General features: G+C 40.1%; 1 protein-coding gene across 1 annotated transcript in view; it reads right to left on the bottom strand.

Annotated features, from left to right (window-relative positions):
- frmpd4 (FERM and PDZ domain containing 4) overlaps nt 1-23582 on the bottom strand; it is a 185788-nt gene that overhangs the window by 91104 nt on the left and 71102 nt on the right. The window contains exon 2 of the mRNA XM_042334492.1: nt 18076-18192. Within this exon, the coding sequence (XP_042190426.1) occupies nt 18076-18113 (38 nt within the window). The 5' untranslated portion in view covers nt 18114-18192. The remainder of the gene's footprint in view (nt 1-18075; nt 18193-23582) is intronic.

Here is a 23582-nt window from a genome sequence, read left to right as displayed (position 1 = left end):
ATGTTCCTGACGGTTGTTGGTCAGGGCCAGTGACGAGGTGTTTTGCCAGACGTAGCTGGCTGTCGCCGTAGGGTACCTCCCAATGTCTCCCCCTTTCAAACTGTTTTGACTACCTGCCGCGTGGAACACTCGGTGATTGCGTGGGGGCCTGGGATGGTGTTCTTCAGGAATTTCTCAACATAGAATAGGTGATACGGGGGACGCTCCAACTGTGTGGAACGTTTTGAGGCAGTTCTGCCCGACCCACCCTTCTTAGTATCGGGTACAGGTAGAAACCCAGCACGTACCTGCATTTGCTGCTTGTGTAGCCGGGCTCCAGGCACAGCCTCAGGCAGCTGAACACACAGGTGGCCATGAGGATCAGGGCTACGTTAAGGGCCCCTTTCCTTCACTTTTCAGGGGTTTTGTGCATCGTGTTTCTGCGGACACGATCCACCTTGGACCCCCAGATGAATCGGAAGACCTTTCTGGTGACTGCAGTGACGTTGTTCCTGGTCAAAGGCCAGATCTGGGCCATGTACAGTAACACCGAGAGGGCCTCACACTTTATCACCAGATTTTTCTCGGTGATGAACAGCGAGCGCTGGCGATACATCACCAGTTTCTTCCTATACTGAGATGCTCCTCCCAGCTTTTTTGGCAAGTCCCAGCAGCCCTGAACCAGACGCCAAGGACTTTGATGTAGTCTGGCTTCACCGCAAAAGATATGAGACTGCGTTCTTTCCAGTCTCCAAAATACATCACCTCGCTTTTCTGGCAGTTGACCTTTGCTCCCGAGGCTTGTTCAAACCGGTCGTAAATGCCTAGCAGGACGGTGGCATCATCCATATACAAGGAGGCCTTGGCTTGTGTGCCATGGCTGCCTGGGATGGTGACACCTCCGATGCTTTCGTCCCTCCTGATGGCATATGCAAAGGGCTCTATGCAGCAGACAAAACAGAGTGGGGGATAAGTTAGTAGCACTCTCTGAATCAGAGAGTTGTGGGTTCAAGTCCTTTGATGGGACTTTTTGCTTGTAGTCTAGGTTGATGCGTCTTGCTCATGGGGTGGTGCATTGTCGGAAATGCTAAACTTTGGATGAGATATTAAACTAAGGTTCCACCTGCCTGTTCAGCTGGACATTAAAGATCCTATGGCACTGCTTGAAAAGAGAAAGATGTTTCTTCTGATGTTCTGACCAACAATAAAAAACAATAGATTTATCCCCTAGTTTATGAAACATTGCTGTTTGCAAATTGGCTGCTACACTCACCTATAAATGAACAAATGAACGTTCACTACACTTTACAAAAAAGCACTGTAAGTGCTTTCAGATGTTTTGACATGACAATGCACGATAACAAATGCAAGGATTACTATTATTTTATTATATTATAACAGAATGCAGAGATAATCCTCAGTGTTAAAGCAATGAACTCTGAGGGATGACTGAATAAGCCACGGCTCTTTAGTCTTGAAAGCAGATGTCTCAGAGCAGATTTGACAACATCAACTTCCATTTACATAGCGCCTTTCATGCAAAACAAAATGTCTCAAAGCACTTCACAAAATAAAATTGAGCAGAAATGAATGAACATTTTTATATAAGCAGACATGGGAGCTAATCTCTACCAGGAAAAACTTATAAAAAAGAATGCGATCATTAGCCAATTCATTTGAAATTGGGGGAAATTTGTAAAGAAGGGAACATAAGTCAGGATAGCTGGAAAAAGTCCATATTTCTTTGAAATATAGATAGAGAGAAGCAGGTTGTTTCCTTTACTTCTACAAGTATAAGACAGGCTGGTGCAGTGGTAGCACTCTCGCCTTTGAGTTAGAAGGTTGTGTGTTCAAGCTCCACGTCGGGACTTGGAATAACGTAGTCTAAGCTAGGGTGGTCCAACAGGCAGCTCGTGGACCCCTAGCAACCTGGCGGCTTATTTTATGAGGCCCACAACCATTTCTACCAACTTCCACTCCCTCCCTGGAGAACGTCCTCCCAGGGCAGTGGCAGAAGTCAGCGGCCGGGAGGACCCAGCGCGCAGGGCCTTTACTGTAATCCGTCAGGAAGGCAGGAGGTGGAGTGAGGGAGGGGAAGGGGGAGAGGGGGAGAGGGAAGGGGAGAAAGAGGGGAAACAGAGGAGGGAGAGAGAGTGGGACAGAGAGGGGAGAGAGAGATGGGAGAGAGGGAGGGGGAGAGAAGGGGGGGAGAGGATACTCTCTCTCCCCACCACCCTCCCCCTGGCTCTCTTGGTGGTTGGTTGCTAAGGACATGGTTGGTAATAGATGCGCTTGCCTTCCTGAGAGACTGCAGTAATGGCTCTGGGTACTGCGTCTTCCCAACCTTTGGCTCCTGCCGCTGCCCTGGGAGTACATTCACCAGGGAGGGAGGGAGGGGATTGGAACATTGGAAATGGTCTTGGGCTGGATGCAGCCTGTGGGCCGCCAGATGGCCTACGCTGGATGCAGCCCGCAGACCTTTCTCAAATAGGGAATGCAGCCACAGCAGCCAAAATGTTGGACCGCTCTGGTCTAAGCTGAGAATGCAATGCAGTGCTATGGTTGCGCTGCATTGCTGGAGGTGCCGTCCATTGGATGAGATGTTAAACTGAGGTCCATCTGCTTGTTCAGGTTAAAGATCCCATCTGGCTGTTTGGTTTAAAGATCCGGTGCCATTATTTGAAAAGACGAGGGAATTTCTCCTGGTGTGCTGGCCCCCAGTTTGTGGGACATTGCTGTCCTTCCACTTTATAGTATATACTCTGAAGCACTTTGAAATGCCTTGACAATGTAAAAAGTCACTATATCAAATGCAAGGATTATTATTATAATTGTAAATGGGATGGGAGAATAAATCCAGAACACACTTTCAGATATTCTAGGACAACAAGACCAATAATATTTAGTTTCTTTCATTTGATACAACGCCCTTCACATCAGGGGGACGTCTCAAAGTGATTCACAGGTTATATTTTAAAGTGGAGTGACTGTCTGTTTTGCAGGCAAATAAATGCAGCAGCTAATTGGCTCACAACACTATCCCACAAATAGCCATTAAGTGAATCACCAAACTTATTTTGGGTTTATCTGCCAGGACACTGGAAAACACTTTTTGAAGTGCCCAAGGGCTGATCGTTTCCAAGAGGGATTTGTAACATCCACTTGGCAATTGGGAACCTCAGTATCAAGTTTCGTCTGAAAGACGGCGCCTCCAACAATGCAGCACTGCAGTATTGTATTGGAGTGGTAGCCTAGACTATGTGAGTTCAAACAACAACAACTTGCACTTATATAACTCCCTCCACCCAGGATAGCGTCTCAGACCTTCTGACTCAAAGTCCCAATTCGGGGCCTTGATCCCTTAACCTTCTGACTCAAAGGCGAAAGTGCAGCCGAATGAGTCAAGCTGAGACCTAGGTTTGTGAAAGGTATAAAGAGTTATGAGGAGTTGTTCAGACAGACGGAAGTACAATATTCGTTTACACATTGGGACATCAACACCTACAACAGGAAGGTCGATTGAAATCAGGACGCTGGATTCCTTTAAGAAATATTTTAAATTTAAAGGGATGGTATACAGAGTTGGTATTCTGGAAATGATCCAAAGGGAATTCTTTTCTGAACATCTCTTGGGATGACTTTAACTTCAGTTACAACCTGTATTTATTTTGGTTCTGTTCCAATCTCTAGCCGAATAGAATATAACCCATTATCCTGTGATGTCTGTTATTGACTGAATTGTTCACCGAAAGTCATCTTGATTAAAACTATTATACATGCTTTTCTATTGAAAGGAACTGTACTCAAAATGAGTTTTTAATGTTAAACAGTTCAATGGCCTTACCAGATAAACGTGCCTTTTTTTTATAAAGAATGTAGTGGTGAGGGATATATCTTAAGCAGATCTATAACAACTTAACAAAGGGGAAGATGAGCAACAGATGTCATTTGATATTGAGAAATTTAATCAAATGCATTTTGCTACGAAAAATATTAACCATCATGAATTGCAAATCATGGTCTCAAAAGTCCTTTTTTTCTAAAATGTAATAATGTACAAAAGCTTCTAAATGTTAATATGTACCATTGCTTCTCTCCATTGTTTCAAGGGAGGTTAGTCATCTGAAGAAATTGCTCGCATCATACAATAATAATATGAACCCTTGCGCTTGCTATCGTGCTTATCACTTTGTAGAGACATCTGCAAGCACTTATGGTGAGGTGTCAGTATTATTGTGGGCGAATAATAATAATCAATAATTGTCATGGGTGGCCAGTAGAGCTCTGCGATTGGAAACTCTAAAGATTAAGGGATATTCATTCAATTGGCAGATGCTCTGTGGTTGAAAATAGATGAAAAAGAGACTCAAATTTATATTAAAGACAAAGATCATTTGGCCCATCACGACATTGTCACTACTGTCGGAGTCCTGTAGCTCAGTGGTTAGAGCACTTGCTTTGCAAGCAAGACACCTGGGTTCATTTCCAGGCAGGGCGAAACCTTGGGCAAGTTTCCTTACTCCACACGCCTAATAATAATCCCTCCAAAAACCCAAAACAATAATAAATTGGTCTTTTTCAATCTACGACTGTTTGTGGGACATTGCTGTGCGCAATTGGCTGCCGCGTTCGCCCACAAATATACAGTCAATTCACTTTACAGTATATTCTGTGAAGCGCTTTGGGACGTCTTCCCGACGTGAAAAGCGCTATATCAAATGCAAGGATTATTATTATTATTATTATTATTACTGCTACTATATTGCGTTTTCACTTTTCTTATTAGTTTCCAACTCCTTATTACGTCACTTAATGATATTCCTTTTATTTTATGCTTCCTCAGTTTATTATTTTACTCATTGTTTATGGGGTGTTGCTGACACAGATTAGCTGCTGCGTTTGCCTGCATAACATTCTATTTTATACACAACTGTATTGTTTATTTCCAGATTTTATTAGTTGCAGATAATCATCCTATTCTTTCACTGTGTTATTAATTTCAAGTTCCGACTGCCTTGTGGTTCAGAGGTGGACTGAAAGGAGCCATTATTACTAGAGATACAGAGATTTGCTCCTAGTTTGCCTGGTTTATATGCCCTCTTAATTCAAATTTAGCCCAAATTCAAATTAATTGGCTTCTCATCTCATTGTTTGCAGATTAGCTGCCATATTTGGCTGTATAACAACCTTCACTTCATTTTCAATCAATTATCCTTTGTAAAACGTTTCAACGCATTCATTTTTACATGAAAGACTCGATATAAGTGAAAGTTATCATAGCTTCCAGGGTGCTTATCCAGTTTCCTTTTAAACAATTCCATCGATCCAGCTTTAATAGCCACTTTGGTAATGAATTCTACGCACTCACCATATGAGCTATGAAATTGTATCGAGCCTTTCCTTTATTCTTATGCTAATGTTTCTGAGGCTATGTTCCCTTGTCACTGATTTTTGAAATAAAGATATAGATTTTTCCTATTTACCCATCAGAATTGTATACACCACTACTAATTCACTACTAATCACCTATGGAAAAATGGAAATGCTCCTTTTTAGCTGGTTTCTCTTATGTATTTTCAGCCCAAAATTCCACCTAATCTGAGCCTGCAGAGATATTTTAGCTTAAAACTTGAAATCACATAGAATTGTACAAAATACTACAAGTCAACCTTAATTTGGAATCCATTTCTTTTTAACTGCGGGAAACAGACTTCCACATTCATACTGAATTTCAGAATAGTTGCCCACAATTCTACACAATGTTACATTTTAGGACAAAATGGACTTACAAGCCTCAAGTATGAGGGATTTGGGTCCTGTTTTCTTATACCCAGTACTGTCCTAGTGAATCTGCACTTGAACCTTTATCTCCGATATCCTTCCTGGGACTCAGACACTCAAAACTGAACACAATACTGCAACTGTATCCTAACCAATGTCCTGCAGAATTCCAATGCAACTTTTCTCCTTTTATAGTACGTACCCTTATTCAGAAATCACACAATCCTATTTTCCTTGTTGATCCTTTTATACCTGCTATCTTTTCACCGATTTATGCATTTGTATGCACAAATGCTTCTTCTCCTTTACTCTAAGAGTTTTATATTTCACTCCCTATTTGTTTTCCAGGAATGCACCACTTCACATGTATCAGCATCAAAGTCACTTCTCCAACTGTTCCTATAGACTCCCAATGTCTTCCTGAAGTTTTGTAATAATAATCCTTCAATTTGATATAGAGCCTTATCACATCGTTGAAACTTCTCAAAGCAATTTTGTGCATTTTTCTGCAGTTGTAGGAGAACACAGCAGCCAATTTGCTCACAGCAATATCTGGGGGATTATTGGCCACGACACTGGGAGAAACTCCCTTCTTTTTCAAAACAACCACCCAACCCATGATTTTATATAACCATTCTCACAGAATGTCACTATTCCTAATTTGATATCATCAGAAATCTTGGACTGTAATTTCCAACATATGTCCAAGTCATTCATGTATATTGTAAAAAGGTGCTATCCTTGTGTTCACTCTACTACTTTAATCTTCTCAGTGATCATGGACAACATTCTGGGAGAGGACAAGACAACAATCATAAATCTGAAGCTTTTTCAGCCTCACACTGTGGACAACCTCCTTCTACATTCAGCTATCTGAGTTTATAAAGTGGGCTAGTGGTGTTCCTATGTTCCTATTGCTACTTTAGTCTTTAATAATATCTGCAAAATTAAGCTAAATGTATTTGTTTTAACATATATTTATAGTTTTTTTTGCACTCATTTCACATTTTTATGATGTGGAATGTAAAATTTTGTGAGTCAAATACAGTATGTATGTTGGAGCCTCATAGAGACTTGGAAGACAAGGAGGAGTGTTTCTGGTTCTCAGATTGAGATAGATTGTATGAAAGCAAAGGTAGCTCAATCCATGCTTTCTGGAAAACATGACCGAAACAACTTTTTGAAATTATGAGGTAATTCAGTGGAGTTCGTAATGACACTTTCTGAAAAAATAGTTATAGGAAAAGCAAATGACCGATTTAGAATATAAAAAACACAAGGTGGTTATTAAATGAGATCAGGCGATTATTCTTTACTGGAGTGAAAATTGCTATTATTTCTTAACAAGTCAGTTGGATAACTTGGGGTGTTACATTTACAATTAGGAGCCTGAATTTATTATTTATACCTCTCCAAGAACCCAAATATTCTCTGGTAATAACATTTTGATAAATTATGAAGTGGATTAAAGCTCTCTTCATATATTTTCCTTTCAATTAAAATCAATAAGGTTAATTGATTAATTTTCATTTAAAGGTTAAAAAGATCACTTATTCCACAACTGTTTATGGGGCATTGCTGCCACATTTCATCCACAAATACAGTCAATCCACTTTAAGATATATCCTATGAAGTGTTTTGAAGCATTTCAATGATGTGATAAGGCACAATAGCAAATGCAAGAATTATGATTATTATTATTCAGTTAATTTTAAACAATTCAATTTTGAAATACAAAATTCACCCAATTATTTATATTTAGCAAATATTGGCAATTACAAATTACCTAGACAAATATAATTGGTAATTACTTCTTTGCCTCTGTTCCTGTAGAGATACATTAACCTCATATTCGATGCCAACACTTCACATTTTCATTTCTAATCAAACTCTTTTTTGAAGTGGATCTTTTAAAATACAATGTGCACTTCATAGGATTAATCGCTGAAGATGATTGAGACGCAGAAAATGATTGACAATCGCTTGTGCTTCAAAAAGCCTGTATTTGCTTACTGGTGTACGGTGTGAATACCACAAGGTACAGAAGGTGTTGGATTTCAAGTATATTGCCTCTTAAACTCCAAATAGGCATTGAAATAATCATTGTGTTAAAGCCTATGTAATTATGTTTGCAAGTCACACTGTATCTCACATTCCTGCACCATCGACGGTCGGGCCTTCAGCCTTTCTGCCACTGCCCTTTGGAACTCCATCCCACATTCCCTTAACCTCGCTTCCTCCCTTGCCTCCTTCAAGACGTATCTCAAAACCCTCCTCTTTGACCAAGTCTGCGGCTACCCTCTTACCCTCCTATGTGGAGTCCTGTAGCTCAGTGGTTAGAGCACTCGCCTCGCAAGCGAGAGACGTGGGTTCGATTCCCAGCAGGGTGAAACCTTGACAAATTTCCTTACTTCACACACCTAATAATAATCCCTCAAGAAAAAAACAATACATTGGTCACTTCAATTCACGACTGGTTGTGGGACACTGCTGTGCGCAATTGGCTGCCGCGTTTTGCCCACAAATATACAGTCAATTCACTTTACAGTCTATTCTGTGAAGCGCTTTGAGACATCTCAAAGACGTGAAAAGCGCTATATCAAATGCAAGGATTACCCTCCACCCTCCTGACCCCTAGCTCAGGTCCAAATCCCTGACTGTCCAGCACCTTGGGACGTCCTCCCGATGTGCAAGACACTATACAAACGTAATTTTGTATTGTATTGTAATTCATCACTCATGTGAACAAGAAACTAAAATCTACAGCGGATCAAGTTTCTGCTCCCAACTGCAGGTTTTATTCACGGGATCTGTTCTGTATAAACCATGTGTAAACACACCTACAGAGTAAATTTTTTTCCCAGTACCTAAACATTAAAAAGTTGATGTCAGTTTGCGTTTTTATTTGCAGTTGTTCTCTGAGGGAGGTACGAATCTATCATAGAAACTGCCAGCAAGAGTATCACAGTCAATCACAGCCTGGTATGTGAGGGACCCAAGGCTTGGTTGCTGAGTTTAACAAGCTCATCAGCAACCACACAGGGAAGGTGCAGCACAGAGTGAATGTTCTTGCCTGGGAATAAACATACAATTCAAAGTTAGTCATGCGTTCTCACCTTCGGGTACAATCCTAGCTGGCTTTAATTCTCTTTTGGACTGTGTATTGTGCTGCCAAAACATTATTAGCCCTGTCAATTCCCCGCACAGTAATTCTAGGCAGCACACAAATAGAAATACAAATAGAATGTAAAGTTATACAGAACAAAACGGTGCCAGTAGATTTGTGATCAACTAAGGCTTTAAGGTGAAATGGTAAAATGGTACGATCAGACTTAGAATAAAAATGGCGGATTTTGAGGTTGTTAGGTTGTTAAGTCACTGCCAATAACACTTCATGAACACTGTACATGTGCAGCACAGAAAGTGACCTGTTGACCAGGATGTTGGCCATATTTTCAAGCATGGGAAGCCAGCTAGCATTTTGTGCTCATGTGCAGTAACATTACCAGTCACGTGCTCAGTGATGCTAGGATGCAGATGCATAATGGGATTTCTGTACTTGCTTCGGAAAAGATACAGGAAATAGTAACATGGCTGATTTGAGGATATGGGTCTGAGCTCTGCAGGAGGAACAATCCTGGAAAGAAAGCCGGTGAGGAAGAATCTCACTGATGAGTGTGAAAGATTAAACAACAAGGATAATGTCAACCTGTTACTTCACAGCAAGCTGAGAAAATAGGACCAAGGACATAAGACAGAAATTAGTGAAAAATAAAAAAGTTTGTGGGTTTTTTTGGTGAGCAGGATGTCTAACACATGCAGAAATGCATCACCATGCTCCAGAGCTTTGAATCAGACTGAGAGTTATCTATATGTCACCTACACATAATAATTTCCTTGTGTCTGGAATGGAATGCACTCACTTTTTGGATGGATACTCACTGCTTACTTCATTTCAGAGAAACTTAGGCGCAATTCGGTAAGAGCCAAGGCTTCAGGACTCCAAAGTGAGCATCAGGATATTTACTGGCGATTAACCATGCTAGACGCATATAGCTTACCATTGAGAACACTGCATGGCAAGCTTTCTATTGCTTGTATAGCTAGGACCACCCTATCCATTAAGGCTCCAAGATGAAAGGAAGGGGCTATATAAATGCAATTTGTCATTGTTTGGCTTGCAGGGTTAACAGAGGCTGAGTGGGAAGAATCCCTACTCTTATTGACTTGTCTGGCTCTCGAAGACCTGCTGATGAGCAAGGATGGGTGGTCTGTCATCAGAAATGCCCTGGAGCACTATGGACCTGCCTGACCCCATGTGAAACCAGTCCGAACCAGAATTACCAAGACCGCGAGAGAAGATTGACTGAATTATGAAATGTTGCTGCCAAGCACATCCTCTTGAAGGTAGCCCAGCTACCTTCCACTCAGGAGGACAGTTGCTAGTCACTTGTGGAAATATTTAATGAACTCACCAAGTGCAAAGCAAATTCTGAATCACTGCTGACCCTGGATGAAAAGTTCAGATAAATAAAGAGCTGAACAATACAAACAGACCAGACTGCTGACATTTCAAAGTGCAGTCAGTGTACAAAAATTCTGCTGTAGTATAAACAAAATGCTGATTGCTGCACACATAGCCCTAGTTTGACACTGGCCCAAAATAACAAAGTAAAAAGCGCTGATTATAATAGGAATACTTTTATGTGATATAACCTTACCTCTCATTAAAGTCTACTGCATCTGTTCTGATTGATGAAAATCTGTCAGACTGACTGTAATGAGTATGTTATTAATACTGTTGAATTCCATTAAATTTGGGGCAGAGAAGGGAAGTGGTTGCTGAGGGAATTACTGTCTGATAATCTTCTTTTTGACTCCTGCAGTACATTCTCGACTAAAAATTAAAAGCATCATATCAGTCACATCTGGACGGGCCACCCAGCCAGGTCTCCCAGCACCGCAGAAAAGTCCGGAACTGGCGGGACTGCCATTTTGTCTACTTGGTTGTTATGTGACTCAAAGATACCAGGCAGGAATAGTAATAATCCTTACATTTGATATAACGCCTTTCATGTCAGAAGGTGTGAACGTTTCACAGGATTTGCTGTAAAATGGAGGGATTGTGCATGTGTTTTGTGGGAAACAAAGCAGCAAAAATTTGGACCAGCAATGACCCATGATGTTGAAGGGAGAAACTCCCTTCTCCTGTCAAATAAGTCCATGGGATCTTCAACATCCACCCGAAGATGCAGATGGGACCTTGATTTAATGGCTTATCTGAAGGAAAGCATCTCCAACAATACAACCACCCCTCCCCACACCACCTGGACACTGCTGTGCGCAATTGGCTGCTGCGTTTTTCCCACAAATATACGGTCCATACACTTTACAGTATATTCTGTGAAGCGCTTTTTTACGTCTCGAAGAAGTGAAAAGTGCTATATCAAAATGCAAGGATAATTATTATTATTCTCAGCTTAGATTTTATTTGTTCCATGTCCCCGCTTGAAACCATAAACTTCTGACTCAGAGGCGAGATTGCTACCTTCTGAGCCAGGATGGCACAATGCGAAATTACATTTATATAGTACCTTTCACTTCGGGAAAACGGCCCAAGGTGCTGGACAGTCAATGATTTGGCTACATTGTCATTATATTATCATTATATGTATCCAGGCACTCTGAGACACTACTCTGGGTGCTATATAAGTGTAAGTTGTTGATGATATGATAAGGATTATATGCGCCGCTTAAGTGACCCCATTGTCTCCTTGGACCCCCAGCTGATACATTTGTAGTATAAATCACTATTCACATTACTCTGTTCTTGGAAACAACATCACTTAGATTCCAGCTATAATAAACTGGTTACTTTCTATTCCCATGCAGGATCATGCCTGCCTGCTCCTAACTTCTCATAGGAAATGGCTCCCTCTACTGTCTGTGTTCCTTGAATAGGAATACATAACAAACGATTATACATCACACAGGAAAGATTACCGTGACCCATCTGGCTGGTCTCAAACCCTCACATTTCCTCTCCACTGCAAATGGGTCCTTACTGTAACTCGCTGTGATTGGAATGGTATTCAGTCCTGCAGGAGGGACAAAATCGTTGTTGTGTGGGATACTCAGGATCACTTCCTGTGTGTTGTACATTAACCTTTTTTGCTGTGTCTACCAAAATTGTGCAATATAATAATAATAATAATAATAATCCTTGCATTTGATATAGCGCTTTTCACGTTGGGAGGACGTCCCAAAGCGCTTCACAGAATAGACTGTAAAGTGAATTGACTGTATATTTGTGGGCGAACGCGGCAGCCAATTGCGCACAGCAATGTCCCACAAACAGTCGTAGATTGAAAATGACCAATTTATTATTGTTTTTGGTTTTGGAGGGATTATTATTAGGCTCTGTGTGGAGTAAGGAAACTTGCCCAAGGTTTCGCCCTCTGCCTGGAAATATGGAATATGATAAATATGATAAATTATCTGGAGAACTGTTGGCCAAGACATCAACACAACTCGCCTCCCCTTTTAGAACAGTGATCTATAATACCCACTGGAAGATCAGGCAGCTGGGACTCCAGTTTTACACCTTATCCAAAAGGTCAGCAGCTCACATGTCTCACAAGTGAAAGGACCTGGGTTCGATTCCAGTCAGGGCAAAACACTCCTCTGTTTACCCACCCCGACTCCCAGCTCGGGTCTGTAACTCTGTCTATCCAGCGCCTTGGGACATCCTCCTGACATGAAAGGCGCTATACAAGTGTAATTTTGTTGTTGTCATTGTTGTAGCAGTAAATAGGAATCCGGTTGTTAATCGATCAGCGGATTGCTTTTCCGGGATAATAATTCCTTCAAAATAAATAAAAATAATTTGATCACTCAATCCATGACTGTCTGTGGGACACTGCTGCAATTGGCTGCTGTGTTTCGCCTACAAAATACAATCAATTCACTTTACAATGTATTCTGTGAAGTGCTTTGAGATATCTTGAAGACCGATAGCAGCGCTATATCAAATGCAAGGATGATTATTATAATATTATTATGTGTTTGCAAAGTTCTGGATCCCAGGAAAGAGGCATTCTTGCTTCTATTTCATGCAATACATGCTGAGGACTATTTGTCTTGTGCTCTATAGTTGTAAAACAGGATATTTAGTATTACCTTGTTTTATCACAAAATGGTGACTATTTTGTGTGTGAGCCAAAATGATTGGAAAGCTCAGAAATGCAAATGACCAGCCACAGTATGCATCCTAGAAGGTTTTGCCTGAATGAGCAGAAATAGCATTCCCATTGTTAATAAAAATGTTAATCATTAGAAATTACATTTGTCCACAAGGTAGCACCATATGTCTCTGTACATCTGCAAAAGGATATTGTGTTTTGACTAAATAATTTAAAGTGATCTTTTCAAATTGATCATGGGCAGCTGCTAGGCTGCTTAATAATTGAAAATTACATTGTAGCTTTTCGATTATTGCTCCTTACAGTTCCCAACAATGTAAGTCACTGACGTACAGCCCCATGTTAAACCTTGTGTGGAATTTGCTGAGTAGCATTCAGCAGCTTGTGCTTCTGACAAATTAACATGTCCACATTTGCGTCTTGTGAAAAATTGTCCAATTTTATGGTACTAACTTGACCTGATCATACTGTGTTGATGTTACTTAACTGCTTGTCCGATCCACTCAATGTAAGTGCAGAGAAGGCAGCTGCTTCCAACCACAGAAACTGCCATCATATTATTCAAACATAATAATAATAGATCAGTCACATTTATCCAGGTCTGTTTGTGGGACACTGCTGTGCGCAATTGGTTGCCAGTATATTCTGTGAAGTGCTTTGAGGTGTCTCGAAGATGTGATAAGGCGCTATATCAAATGCAAGTATTATTCTTATTATCATTATCATAGCTTCACATGAGTCCTGGACCTCAGAGGCATAATGACTGAAAGCTCATCCATCTATGGTGATGCAATCAAACTCCAATGTTACAATAACATGCAGTTTGATATAGCGCCCTTCATGCAGGATGATGTCTCAGAGAGTGTAGTATAGTGTCGGGGTTGGACGCTGAGCAAGGAAGAAGGGGCTGCTAACCAGAAGCGAAGAGATAAGCCTTAAGGTGGCTTTTAAAGATAAATTAAAAAGGGGGAGAGGTGGCGGGATTGAGGCAGGGTGTTCCAGAAGTTACAGGTGTGATGACTGAAAGCACGGCCACTGATAATGGGGTGGAGAGATTGAAGTACACACAACAGGTCTGTATCAATTGAGCGAAGGTGGCGGGGAGTGGAGTGAGGCAACAGCAGGTCAGAAAGATGGGGATGTGCTAGGCGTCAAGGGATTTGTGGGCATGGGTGAGGATCTTGAAATTGATCTTTTCAGAGACAGGGAACTTCGATTTTTGCTCAGCTGGGTGGCTGACCCATACATAAACAAATACACAAATATATTCGACAAATACATTTTTGCCCACAAAATACACAGTCAACTCACTTTACAAAATTTTCTGTGAAGCTCTTTGAGATGTCTCAATGACGTGATAAGGTGCTATATCAAATACAAGCATTATTATTATCATTATAAACCCAATACTGTGCTTAACAGTATTGAACCAGACAAGATTTCCAAGTATGCATGTCACCTACTCATGGGAATTTCCCTCGGATTCGCTAGTTTGTTCTTTATAGACGCTGTTATCAAGAAATAAGTGGAATATTCAGGAAGAGCTTTCTATAGCACGATTTGTTGTGTGCTTACAGAAGAGTTTTGTGAAATGCAAATGGTTTCATGCTGTTTCTACTGTGACTCACTGCAGTTTAGTGCCTAGAAATAATAGAAGCCAAGAGCCATGACTAATTTGACCTACAATTAAACTAAGATGTCTAATTGGGCCAAAAATGCATTTGTGCAAAACAAGTTTGAAGCTGAAATTATTCATTTTGTAGTGCAATTAATGATGGCTGATCAAGGTTTAGTGTTTCCTATTTGTGCTCATTCAAAGTAAGCAAGGATCACATGGGTCTGAAAATGTTTTCAATTCAAAAATAAGGAAAATAATTCATACAGTGAAACCATCTTCTCTGCTAGCAGAAATAAGCATTCAGGTGGAATTTATTGCTTAAAGAAAATCAAAGTCAAAGATCCTCTGATAATTTTAATTGCTGAGTTAATGGCACTTGTCATATTTTAAGAAAGTTGAATTACAATATGTGTGATTGAGTGCTGACTGTAAGTCAACAGGGAGCAATAGTCTGAGTAACATTGTGCACGCATGAATGAAGCTTCACTGTGTCTGTAAAATCCAGGGTTGGATTTACAGAACTGAAAAAAAACAAATGATTATTGAAGAACTAGCACACAACATGGTGCCATAGGGAGTATGCTGCTGCTGGAATCTCTCTCTCTGCTAAGTAACTGTTATCAGCTACAAGGTGGTGGGTGCAAGCACAGATAAATTGTGGGGTACAAACACAACAAATGTAGTGAGATTACTAAAGGATTCAGAAATCTGGAATTCTGACAGGAACCATATGCTGTATATCTTAAGATCACAAGATAGTATGGGATGAAGAAGCCCCTTCAGTGCATCTGATCTAAATTCTCCAGAACACCCACCCTACCATCCACCCATCACATCATCAAGCTACATTTTAAAAGAGTCCAGTGACCTGGGCTCAATAACCCTTTCCTGGCAATGTGTTCCAATCGTTAATTACCCTCTGAGTAAAGAAAAACATTGTAGTAACGATCCTGAAATTGCTCTTTACAACTCAAAACCTATGCCCTCTTATTCTCCTGTTTTTGTGCTTCCGAAAGTATTGTTTGGGTTTGCTGTCTTAATCCCATTTAAAATCTTATATACTTTTATAAGATCTCCTTAGTTTTCTCTGAAGACTGAAGAGCCTGAGCTTGTCTAAGCATTGCATTAATACGTACACTCAGCTCACAGGAACTTCGCACCAACATGACTGGATGAGTTCAATATTTGCAACTCCTTTTCAAGTGGTACATGGCTTGACAAGACTAAATGGAGGGAGAGAGGAGAAAAGTGCAGGGAGGCTCATAGGCTCATAAATTGATGCAGCACAAGCTTAACTTTATGCATTACCTTTTCTTTCAAAAACAATCTTCAAAGGTGTTTCCTTTTTCAGCATCTGTGTCTGAGCTGTGAAACTATGGTGGTGAAAATCAGTGCGGAAGCCAATAACCTGGTAATACTGAGAATTCAGCAGGAGACCAGTGTTCAGTAATATTGGTAAAGAGAGACTCTGGCATTGTGCAGTGGGAAGCAAAAGACTTACCCTTCTCCCCAGACATTGCTTATGTTTTTTTCCACTAGACTGACTGGCAATACGGCATTCTCCTTGACAGAACAGCAGATTTAAAAGTAAAACAGATTCTCTTCCAGCATTCCTTAAAGCAAGCTTCAACAATTCTAATGGATTCATCGAAGCTCTGGATTTTCAGCACTTAGATTGCACCTTGACATGGGGCTGTGGTGGGAGGAAAACTTTAATACATTAATGAACATTCAGAATTTGCTGCCTGAGACAAACTTGCCTCTGGAGGCAACTCATAATGTAAAATAATTGTTATTTCCAGCTCCCTATTTGGAGTCTGGGTACTCAGTGGGTGATGGCAGGTTCTGAAGGGCCTTCTTCATCCCAAATAATCTTGTGATCTTCCATTGCTTCTGCGTACAGGAGCTTCCATTTCATAATGAAAATCTCTGGACAAGTTAGAACAATCTGACCCGGTCACATTCCATCCATGCACAAACATCATCATATTCTATGTGAAACATTATTGGAAATATACCTTTGTAATCACTTCTACCCAGATAATTGCAGCGCAATCACAAGAAAGGCCAAAAAGAAAGTTGTTTGATATTCAGCCATAGCTCTCAGTCTCCACTATTTCCATTTAGTGTGGCAAAAATTACAAAAATATGTTCTTAATGACTTTTGCACAAGCACAAAAATCTGACATCATTTGCAAACCAAATATTGGATAATTTTCTTTCAACAGCGAAGAAACATAAGATTTTTTTAGCATATGAGGAGGCCATTTGGCCCACAATGTACTGTATTTGTGCCCTTTTTATTGATCCCAAAAGATTTATGGAAGTGTGTCACACAAGTTGCTACATGTAGTCTCCAAAAGTCTAGAGTTAATACAAAGAATCGGAGACTGGGAAGGCAGTTTGGTCCTGCATTTCAAGTTTCCAGAGACATAATAAAAAAGCAACATTTATTTTTTTCAATATTGTACCTTCACTCAGGTGCAGAACATGTCACAGATCACAATCACTTTGTAAGTAAACTTGAAAATAGCCCATTGGACGGTGTAATGCATTTGATTTAAACTAAAGTGAGTGAAGTCCTTTTGATCGCTATATTGAGATATATCAATAGATCAGTCTATTATGACTATTAAATGCTTGTGTAAGGACTTTAATACATTACATTAGAATACATTAGAATATACATCACAGAAACAGGCCATTTGGCCCAACTGGTCTATGCCGGTGTTTATGCTCCACATGAGCTCCTCCTACCCTTCCTCAACTAAGCCTTCAAGCATAACCTTATATTCCTTTCTCCCTCATGTACCTATCTAGCTTCCCCTTAAATACATCTATGCTATTTTCCTCAATAACTCCTTGTGGTAGCATGTTCCACATTCCCACTACTCTCTCTGTGAACTCTCTTCCCTATTTGATCTATTTGTGACTATTTTATATTGATGGCCCCTGGTTTTGGTCTCCCCCACAAGTGGAAACATCTTCCCTATATCTACCCTGTCAAAACCTTTCATCATTTTAAAGACCTCTATCAGGTCACCCCTTACCCTCCTCTTTTCAAGAGAAAAGAGTCCAAGTATGTTCAGCCTTTCCTGATAGATACAACCTCTGAGTTCTGGGATCATCCTTGTGAATCACCTTTGCACCCTCTCCAGTGCCTCTACATTCTTCTATAATGTGAGGACCAGAACTGCACACAGTATTCCAAGTGTGGTCTAACCGAGGTTCTATAGAAGTTTACCATAACTTCCCTGATTTTTATTTCTACCCCTCTAGAAATAAATTTTGGTTCAGATTTAGAGAAAGTGATTTTTCTTTGCTGTTTGCAGTGTTATCCAAATATTACAAAACAAGGTCCAGTAGATTAACATATTACTTGCTCACTGTCTCTGAACATTATCATTGTAACCTATGTAAATGTGAATGGGAGCATTGTTGTTTTCTTGTAAGGCATGCATTTTTTTTTAAAAAAACACTAATTTTCAAACCTACTTGATGTAGTAGTCTCTGGCATCTTTATTTGCCGCCATCTCCCATCCATAGGGGAGCCCCTGAGAACAGTTCCAGTTCGACGGTGGAGGTAACCAGCCCAAGGACTTGGTTCTGTGGCTAGAAATGATGGAACAAAAGATTAAATAAGAAACTCGCTCTCTGAGTATTACTTTCCCCTTTTAGCTACCTTACGTATATAAAGGGTATATGATACTGACGTTTTAGGAGCCTGAATTTGCTCATCATCATTTAGTGAAATGAGTATTGTAGTTTGGAGGGATATTAAGATTAATATCGTTAAATGCAAGGAACCATAACGGTGCACGTTATAATCAACGTTGTAAATATACCCAGGAGTATCCAAGCCATGTACTAACAGAATTAATCATTAAACACAAACAAAGATTCTGGAAAGCAAAACATTTCAGACAGTATCATTTCTCTAGTCTCTAATTTTTCTCTCTTTACTAATTGTAATCATGCCAGAAAATATTTGTTATCACCTTGTGTACAAATGCCTTGTTTTCTCATCAGATCATGATGATACATTCATTTCAGTTATTACTGCCTTACACAGATGTATTATCACATCTTTCAAACATAATAGTATTTAAAGCATTACTATAATAGGATTAAAATGTTCAGTGGAATTCTACACACTTAAAATTGATTACTACAGTAGTCTTGCTTTCAATTTCATCTACCACTGTCACAAATTCAGCAATCTTTCATTGTACGTTTGTGTCATTCTATAGGATTTCATCAACAGTGAAAGAGCGAATTAAACATCTAATTTAACCATGTTTACAAGGAGGCCTGACTTGCTTTTATTGGACTTATAACAGAGAATAGAATACAGATAGATAAGAACATGCATGACATCCAGTCCATAACAAATGGTGAATGACAAAATGTAACCTACTGTTCAGAAACCACAAATTCTAATTCAATGATATTTTGGACAAAGTCTACATTCTTAAACCTGTCGTTGTACATATAATAACATCAGATACTGTATCTAATTTATAGCCATTTAGATTTCTAATGATTGTTATCTTTAATGAACAATGTGCTTAGCAATGTGAGAGATGATAGTGCTGGGAATGGAATTCTTTACAATGTCACAGGACCTAGTGTTAGCATCAAAGCACTCAGATGTGGCATAGAGGTCAAATAAAACTTTCTTACTCTGCCTCAATAATATGCTTCAGTGCATCCTCAGAAGAACACCCCGTATTGCATCAGTCAGTACCCTATCTATCATCCAGTTTTTTTTTAAAACTGAGATTGCCAAATTAGTGCTGAATTTCTGCTTTTAGCCCATGACCACGAGGAACTGATTTAACTCTCCTCAAAGTTATTTCAGCCAACAATGGAGATATCCCATCAACTTAGATTTGACTTAGATTTGATTCAAAACTTAGATTTGATTCAAACCCAAGTCTCAGATATAAAAGGTTGGATTCTAACCTTTTTTACCTGTCCCCCACTTGCCAATATTTTAATGCGTCCAAAATGTACAATTAAATTTGCAAAACACAACACACGCAGGATTGTGAAGCGCTTTGAAATGACCCCCACCATGAAAGGCACTAAAACAAATTAAATTGTATTGTGCTGCCTTTCGTTACATAGTACAGCTTGTTAATGGAAGGCTACCAATGTCAATCCGGGCTTTCGCTGCTGAAGATATCAATTGTGCCTTTCAATAGCCAAGCTAAAACCTGTTTGGGGGGAATCTAACACTTTAACTGTGCTGTGACACCTGGAAGGCAACGGCAAGGATACAACTGGAAAATGAGCTTCCTGGCCAGGGTTGGCTTATCAGGTTTACTTGCATTCTTTCTGTAAACAGCCCCAATAGAACATTGTGTTCTTAGTTAGACAGACTCAGCATCAAGGCCAAAAGATTGTTTGACCATTACTCTATCAGAATATGCTTTTTTCCCTCTGATGAAAAGGAATTATGGCTGACACACCTTGGTATTATAACGCCAAAGAAAGATCTTAAAGGGATATTGTCACTATTTTTTAGTTTCTCTCAGTGTTAGGCCATCAATCCCCCAGATAAAATTGGACATCCATTTCCTGGCTGTTTGAAGGACATTGCTTTTTACAAATTCGCTGGCACATTTGCCTACAAAAAACAGATACGGCACTTTACAGTAAACCTGTGAAGCACTTTGAGACACCTCAATGAAGTGACAAGGCACTATATCAAATGCAAAGATTATTCTTACTATATCTGATCCTTGGCTCTTGCCTCCTTGTGCCTTACACTCTCCAGAATTAGGAAAGCAGGATGTTCTTCTCTGGGAAAAATAAATGATTGTAGGTTTGCTGGATTTGGCCTCAGTGCCCCCAGACTAAATCAAAGGAAGAGTTTGAGCTATGGATCAGCCTCTTGCTAGAAAGTGCACAAGTATCCATGTCAGCTGAGAGCATGATACAGTTCCATGCTCCCTCTCGTTCCACTGACTGTTTGGGCTCAAACATGGTCACTTGAGTGAGGAGTGTGGCTGGTGCCAGGGGAACCCTACCAAGAGTCAAGACGTTTGGGAGAGGATGAGGCAAGGAGAGTGAGAAAATAGAAAAGGAAGTTTAGATTCCAACTGCGGTTTAGAGCCCACTGGTTCATGTTGCTGTGTGAGGATTTTTTCCATTAAAAATACTTGTTCTGGAGCTATGTCTGGTCCAGAGCCTGAGGCTGAAAGGATAAAAGTCCCCTTAGATCCTCCAAACATCACCAAACAGGTTGTGGGTATGACTTAGTGAGTACAAATCTGAACCTGCAGATTTATGTAAGCAGTTGAACTCTGCACAACTCCTCTGCGTTAAAGCAAAATTAACGCTCAAGTCTCAGAGGAACGCAGCAGTCTGTGTTTGAAATATGCAGTAATCTGTAAACCTTGGAGGGCTCTTCTGTGTGTTAAATATACCATAATCTCCAGGTTCTGGACAGATGTTTTGTACTAATGATACAATATTATCTTGACGTCTCAAAGGAGGGTCCTCTATCTTAAAGAACAGTATTCCTCCCCAAATAAAAAAACAACCAACTCGTAATAATGATGCTTGCTTTTCATATAGCAACTTTCACAGCAGGAGGACATCTCAAAGTGCTTCACAGGATTTACCATAAAGTACAGTGGTAATGTATTTTGTAGGCGCACTCAGTAACTCATGAATCTGGTTTGGCTGGTTAACATTCACAAATAACATTCACATTTGTTTCTAACCAGTTATTTTTTTTAAAAAATTTTATGTGAAAAGTGATATTCAAATAGACGTTATTAATTATTATAAATATTTATTCCCACTGTTAAGCAGAAATTCAAGAAATTACTAGCAGGAAAGGTTACTGTCACTGAGTCTTTTTAGTATGATAAATATGAATATAATTGGGTAAAGATCTCACAGTATATCATAACAAGAAAGCACTGCATGAGAATAAGCCATTGAATCATTCAAGCCCGTCCTCACCCTCCATAGACCATACAAAGCCAACCTCATAATAAATGTCATCTCATCAAATGGATTTGCTGGTGTGAGGCTCTATATAAAGATAACATGAACCCAACATCAATTAAACAACATTTCCAGAATATTTCTTCCTTTCCACTGTTCATATCTTGTCTCCTTCTCTCCATAGACAATATAATAATGACTCTTGCATTTGAGGTAGTGCCTTATTATGTCACTGAATGAGTCACAGGATTTTACTTTAAAGTGAAGATCTACTGGGAAGAGATCTTCTGGGATTTTACTGTTTACTGCAGTGACTGTATTTTTGTGTAGCTGTAGGCCCAATGTGTATCCTATTTTGGCCTTAATAGCACAGAATTCAATGTGTCCAATGAAGTCTTTGTTTTGCAGTTGGTAACTCAAGTAGATACTTATCTGGTTCTTTTGTGAAGGAATTAATCCCTCATGTTATTCGCCAATGAATTTTAGCTCTTGCCTCTGATTAAATGCAACATGAAATCATGTGAATTCGGTCAACAGAGACAATTACAAATTTAACAAAACATTTCCAGCTGGTCTTGCAGATAGTTTCTTGCCCACCCAGCCTCCAATTTGCTTGTCTCTCTCACACACCTGTTGTCCTATACATTCTTGCTCACTAATGTGTGGCACAGTGATACAGTTTAAAGTACACCATGTAACTCAATGTCATTAACAAGAAGGCACAGCATGATTTGCATTTGTAATTTGTTCTTTAAATTACTGCAGGGCATGGCTTACAAATAAATACAATTTAATTGATGTAAGTTAGTTTAGGGCTTCTTGTGGTAATGAGGCAAGCACTGTTAATAAACATTGCTATAAACAATGTCAAATGGACCAAAACTACATCACAAACAATTGCGAGCTGCAATGGTTTTGAATGCTACCTTTTGGCCTTTGGGATAGGAGCAAATCTTCTCTCTATCCTGGCACTAAAGGTGGTGATATATCAAATTATGGTGGATGCAGGGACAAAGAACAGTGCCTGCACTAAATTGATGCATTATATCACTTAAAATGAAAAAGAATGGCTGGTATATTTATGGCTGGGACAACGGGGGAAACTCCCTTCTCTTTTGTATGCCACCTACACATGGAAATATCCTTGGGAGCCACACAGTCTAAGCTGACACTCCAATGCAAGGCTGGAGGGGTGTTGCATTGTCAGAGTTTCTGTCCTTTGGACAAGACATTAAACACAGGTTACGGCTGTCTGTTCAGATGGACGTTAAAGATCCCAGGGCACTATTAGAAAGAGAAGGGAGTTTCTCCCGTTGTCCTGGCCAATAATTTCCCAACTAAAATTAGCCATTCGTTTTATGGCTGTCTGTGGGCCATTGCTGTGTGCAATTGTGCTGCCGCATTTGCCCCCAAATACACAGTCACTTAATTTCACAGTAAATCCTGTGAAGCACTTTGAAACATTTTTTCGACATGATAAGGCACTATACCAAATACAAGGATTACTATTATTACTAATACTGAAACTGTCACAGAGTATTGACTCGATTCCTACATTCCGTTGCCAAGCATGTCACGTTGGAGCCAGTTCAGCTCCTAGAGAACCCTGGTTCTCCCCCCCACCCCACCCAGAGTATAGACACCAGTTGGTGCATTAAACAATTTACTCACACACAAATTCCTCTGCCACGTGTTCTGACCCATTTACTTCCACAATGAGGATCTTGTATGTTTTCAATGCAGGGAACTTGCACTGGTGTCTGCTTCCCACATTGCATTCTGAGCAGGTCGGCAGTCAGCTGGTAGCCCAGAGCTGTGCTGTGTAATTTTCCACAGACTCATGGCAAGAAAACAATTTCCCAAATCCTGCGGAGCAGCAACTTGCCAACCAGCTAGCGACGGTGAGTTCTTATTTCACCGAGAGGAATGCAGAGAGCAAAAACAACAGCATTCCTTTGATGCTGAAAGACACGCAATGCTACCAGCTGGATGTCTCCACCACACGACAGCAGCAGATGGCTCAGTACACTAGACAGAAC

The sequence above is a fragment of the Callorhinchus milii genome, unplaced genomic scaffold, assembly GCF_018977255.1.
Source record: "Callorhinchus milii isolate IMCB2004 unplaced genomic scaffold, IMCB_Cmil_1.0 Scaffold4, whole genome shotgun sequence".
NCBI lineage: Eukaryota > Metazoa > Chordata > Chondrichthyes > Chimaeriformes > Callorhinchidae > Callorhinchus > Callorhinchus milii.
This window is presented reverse-complemented; position numbering and strand designations above follow the sequence as displayed.